This window comes from Pinus tabuliformis, chromosome 9, assembly GCF_031772625.1.
Source record: "Pinus tabuliformis cultivar Carrire ecotype Pingquan chromosome 9, CPIR1, whole genome shotgun sequence".
NCBI lineage: Eukaryota > Viridiplantae > Streptophyta > Pinopsida > Pinales > Pinaceae > Pinus > Pinus tabuliformis.
The window spans coordinates 129,402,831-129,407,824 of NC_142307.1; the positions used below are offsets into that span (position 1 = coordinate 129,402,831).

At 38.5% G+C, this 4,994-nt stretch overlaps 1 protein-coding gene across 2 annotated transcripts; it reads left to right on the forward strand.

Moving 5' to 3' along the window:
- Positions 1 to 281: 281 nt before the first annotated feature.
- Positions 282 to 3,480, forward strand: LOC149147431 (mannose-1-phosphate guanylyltransferase 1). Of its 2 annotated transcripts, none has more exons than XM_089439905.1 (5): positions 282 to 568; positions 1,314 to 1,475; positions 1,572 to 1,634; positions 1,743 to 1,982; positions 2,189 to 3,480. In XM_089439905.1, exons 2-5 carry the CDS (start codon positions 1,365 to 1,367, stop codon positions 2,858 to 2,860), a joined length of 1,086 nt encoding a protein of 361 aa, XP_089296031.1. In that variant the 5' UTR covers positions 282 to 568; positions 1,314 to 1,364; the 3' UTR covers positions 2,861 to 3,480. The 2 variants fall into 2 exon arrangements, with proteins under 2 accessions (XP_089296031.1, XP_089296032.1); XM_089439906.1 differs by having other exon boundaries at positions 1,330 to 1,475.
- Positions 3,481 to 4,994: the final 1,514 nt, after the last annotated feature.

Here is a 4,994-nt window from a genome sequence, read left to right on the forward strand (position 1 = left end):
ATGATTACTGCTACTCACATTAAACATAACATTAAATATAGAAAGGTAACCGTTAACAACACCATGTGAAATACGTGTACATGCCGGGCAGAAGGAACTCCCTCCTGACACACGCTTTAGAAAAATGACATTGGCCCACATAATAATACTCTACTCTTCATGCCATAAAATAAGGTAAGGGATTTTAATATACGACGTGGCATTGCCGGGATAATATTCCGTTCAACGGCGGGATCTTGTTTCCGCCGGCGATATCTAAATTCTCTATATATATTGCGTTCACTAAGGTGTCCTGAGTTGTGTTTGGGATTCAGTGGTCTGAATTACAGTGAAGGAGAGCCACGGAATTTGTCCACGCCTTAGTGGGCGTTATAAGTTTGAGATCTCGGTTTCCATTTCTTTGCAGTAGGTGCTAAGATTGAAGGTTTCAATATTGCCCTGAAAAAACTGCAAAATTGCGTGCTTTTTTGGCAGAAATTCTTGCCATAAAGCAAATATTTTAGCGTAAAATCTGCCAATCTGTAACTGTTTCTCCTCAGCACTGAATTGGAGCTCGTGGGCTACGTGGGTAAGTAACTGAATTTTGATTGAATGCCTGAATATCCACTATTTTCTTCCATGAGCAGCTGTTGGTTCGTTGAGGTATTTTATCAACGAATTTTGTCAAAATTCTGTGTGATTTGGTGAGAATAGTTTGAATATGTTTCCAGAACTTCAACTCAGGCTAAATTCAATCTGGGTATTTTGTCAAACGTCTAACAGTGTCTGTCAAACACTGGGTGGTCATACAAGGCTAAATTCAATCTGGGTATTTTGTCAAACGTCTAACAGTGTCTGTCAAACACTGGGTGGTCATACACAGCTAGTTTTGACACTTTGGCATATTGCTGATACCATAACTCATCTACTTAGTCTTTTCTTCGACACACTATAAATTAAGACAAAATCAAGGTATCCAAGGTCTCTGGGCTCGTCTAATATATCATAGTTTGAGCTGAGATGGTGCTGAAATTTTTTCCATAGCTGTTTGCTTGTTAATTTTACTAATTTAAGCATGCCAGATGCTTTCTGTAAAATATTGAATTGAAACAGATGGATACATAGTTGCAGAAACTGTTTACAGTAAGCAAATATGTCATTGACATTGCTTCTGAGTTTGATTATAGGAGTTTGATAAATTTTGTGTTTGGATCTTCGCCCATCAGATTAATTTGCCTTCATTCATTACTAAGCTAGTAACAATATGGATGCCCAATGCAATTGTATTTCTGTGCATTAGATGGAAGGGAAGTTTATAACTCTGTTTTCCACAGATTTTCTGTTTTCTAGGAGGTCAGAACAGCTAGGAGAAGTAACAGGACACCATGAAGGCCCTCATATTGGTCGGTGGTTTCGGAACCAGGCTGCGCCCTTTGACACTGAGTGTCCCTAAGCCTCTGGTTGACTTTGCGAATAAGCCAATGATTTTGCATCAGGTAGAGCTAATAAACTTTTAACAGTAGCAGTGATGAAGGAGGTTGTCTGTTTCTTGTACGGCAAATTAAACAAATTGAATTTCAATTTTTGAGCAGATTGAAGCACTTAAAGCTATTGGTGTCGATGAAGTTGTGCTAGCTATTAACTATCAGCCTGAGGTAAGTTGCAGACACTTTCTCATATCTAGGTACATTGAGTTTCTTCCCCTGAAAACCAAGTTCAAGGAAGACAGTAAGAGATTTCTGAGGTCATTTTATTTGATGCAGGTTATGCTGAACTTCTTGAAGGCGTTTGAAACGAAACTTGGGATTAAGATTACCTGTTCTCAGGAAACAGAGCCCATGGGCACGGCTGGGCCTTTAGCTCTTGCAAGGGACAAACTGATAGATGGATCTGGGGAGCCATTTTTTGTTCTCAACAGTGATGTCATCAGTGAATACCCATTAAAGCAAATGGTTGATTTCCATACAAAACATGGAGGAGAGGCATCCATCATGGTGACCAAGGTACAGTTTGTTGTCCAACCTCAAACCCCTTCTCACTTGGAATCATTTCCTTGCTTTGTTTTTTTGCAAGGTATGTCTTTGCAAAAGTCAAAACTCAAGGGAATTTCTTATTCTTCTTTTCATAATTTCATTATGTAAAGTCTCTCTTAGTTCAATTTTTTCATGGTTGCTAAGGTAAACGCTAAAAATTTGATCTCTTCAACTAGGTTGATGAACCATCAAAGTATGGTGTTGTTATTCTTGACGAGGACACTGGAAAGGTAGAGAGGTTCGTTGAGAAGCCCAAGGTCTTTGTTGGTAACAAGATCAATGCAGGAATCTACCTACTGAACCCCAGTGTTTTGGACCGAATTGAGCTGAAACCCACATCCATTGAAAAAGAAGTGTTCCCAAAAATTGCACAAGAGAAACAGCTCTATGCTATGGTTTTACCTGGTTTCTGGATGGATATTGGGCAACCCAGAGACTATATTTCAGGCCTAAGGCTCTACTTAGATTCTCTTCGAAGAAACACCTCGGATAAATTAGCAACTGGGGTTAACATTGTTGGAAATGTGATTGTTGACAGCACCGCACAGATTGGTGAGGGTTGCTTGATTGGGCCAGATGTGGCCATTGGCCCAGGTTGTGTGATTGAGGCAGGAGTCAGACTGTCACGGTGCACCATTATGCGTGGAGTGCGCATCAAGAAACACGCTTGTGTGTCTGGAAGTATCATTGGTTGGCACTCTACTGTTGGTCAATGGGCTCGCGTTGAAAACATGACAATATTGGGAGAGGATGTCCATGTTTCTGATGAGGTATACACCAATGGAGGTGTGGTCCTTCCTCATAAAGAAATCAAATCCAGCATTCTCAAGCCAGAAATTGTCATGTGATCGGAAAGATGGAGGCCTGGTAGCTAATTGGTTATTGTAATATTAATTACTTGTCCATGTCCTAGATTTTGGGGTAAGTAGGAGGGATAATCTTCTATGTTGGAGGGGCTTTCATTCTCTACCTCTCTCTAAATGACATGGGGTTTTCATCTTCTCCCTCATTGTTCACTGAGAGACTCAGACCCTCCTTCAACAACTGAAAACCAAATAAGCTCCATACAGTACAGTCAACTCTAGAAGAAGATGGATTCCAAAGAAGAAGATAGAAAAGACCAATCAGGTGAAGAAAGGTTGTAGGAATTCTCAGCAAAACTTCACAGAAAAGATCCTACTGCTACAGGCTATAAGAAAATCACCTCTGTGTTCTCCTCTGCTACATCATGGTGTACTGTATCTTTTTTTGGTGGTTAATTTTGTGCTATCTTCGTTGGCAAGAAAATTTAGTATTCATTATAACAACTCTGCCTCTATCTCTGAAATCCTTTTGCAAGGGGCTGAGATGTCTGACTTTTACAAGTAATGTAATTTTTATTTTTTTGGGTGGTCAATTTTGTGCTAGCTTCATTGGCAGACCTTTGACCTTTGAGACTGCATAGACAATTTAGTGTTCATTATAGCAACTCTGCCTTTATCTCTGAAATCCTTTTGCAAGAGGCCCAGATCTCTAACCTTTCCAAAAAAACTCTGATGCCTGATTTTTATCAAAAGTATTCTTACTTTTCATAATATGGATCACACTTTGTTTGATGTGATTTTTACTAAAGGTATTCTTACTTTTCATAAAATGGATCACAAAAGCTTAAATTCATTTTGAAAAATAGTAAATTTATAAATTAAAATGTCATTTTGAAAAATATAATATTTTATTTCTATTTTGTTTAATTATGAGTAAGAAAATTAAGTAATTATTTAACTATAAAAATGGTCACAAAAGAAGATCATTTGGAAAATCATTATATCATCATAAATTTAAAAATATATCTACTATAACTTCCTTGGATTATATCTTATGTTGGATTATGTTCATGATAAGTGGTATTTGTTGTAATTATATTGGTTTATGTTCATGATAAGTGGTGTTTGTTGTAATCCCCATGTCACCTAAATTCTTGTTTCGTTGGCATTTTAGAGACATATAGGAGGTTGGTTTGAAATTGGGATGAAATGTCACATGTGGTAGTTTTAGTACTTCACAGTTTTGACTAATCAAGAAAATATTTAATCTAGTTTTCCATAGAATTTCAAAAATCGCCCATTTTAACAGACATGAAAGTTCACATTTCTTCTTTTTTTCACTCTTAAATTTAATTTTTTCCCGATGCATCCCTTTATCGCTATTGTAATCGCAGTTCCTTCGTGGTCACACTACACACTCCTCCTCCGCTACCGATATGCGAAACCTTCCGGACTTCAAAAATAAAAAAAGTTGCGCCATATAACCCTATCAGGTTCGCTTCATCGCTCATCGCATTATTTCTCTGTCGTTAAAGCTCCATTGATTGTTTGCGATGTGATAACTTCGCTTTATCGCAATCGCTTATGGCTAGACTTGTGGTCCAAGGGAAGTCCTCCCTTTGGAATATTGCAATGCGGGATTTTTTTTAATGGCAGTCCTCCACTGTTGATCTAAGCTTCTAATCCAACGGTCCACGTTCATTCACGGGGTCACAATCACTCAAGGCTTGAGGTTGGGGTTCTTTTCTCCCACTGCTTTCCTCTGATGCGATATTAAAACTCCGCTCCACTCTTTGCGACTTAATCCTGGCTGTTGATCATAAAGATCCAACGGTTGTTGAGCATTAACGCCTCACTTCTCTTCACTTGGGTTTTACGCCACCCTTCAATGTTTTCTCTGTGGTTTTGGTTTATTTTGGGGTTCCTCATCCTTCCGCCGGTCTATGATGCGACTCCCTCCTAAGGTTAACTCTGCTTGCATCTTTATTCACTGTCATTCCAGAGTAATTTCTGGGTTCTCCAATTGTTCAACGGCCCATCTCAATCCTCTGTCCCGTTCTTCTCCTCTCTATATATTCGCCAAACTCGCCTACACATATATATTGTATAGAAATTCTAATTCACATTGAATTCATCATTCAGTCACTCAAAACACACATTTATACTGATTTGAATTAAT

Excerpts from the sequence above, each read along its gene's own strand:
- LOC149147431 (XM_089439905.1), top strand. The coding sequence starts at position 1,365 with ATGAAGGCCCTCATATTGGTCGGTGGTTTCGGAACCAGGCTGCGCCCT. Across the intron at positions 1,476-1,571 it reads AGCCAATGATTTTGCATCAG|ATTGAAGCACTTAAAGCTAT; the intron begins GTAGAGCTAATA and ends ATTTTTGAGCAG. Across the intron at positions 1,635-1,742 it reads CTATTAACTATCAGCCTGAG|GTTATGCTGAACTTCTTGAA; the intron begins GTAAGTTGCAGA and ends TATTTGATGCAG.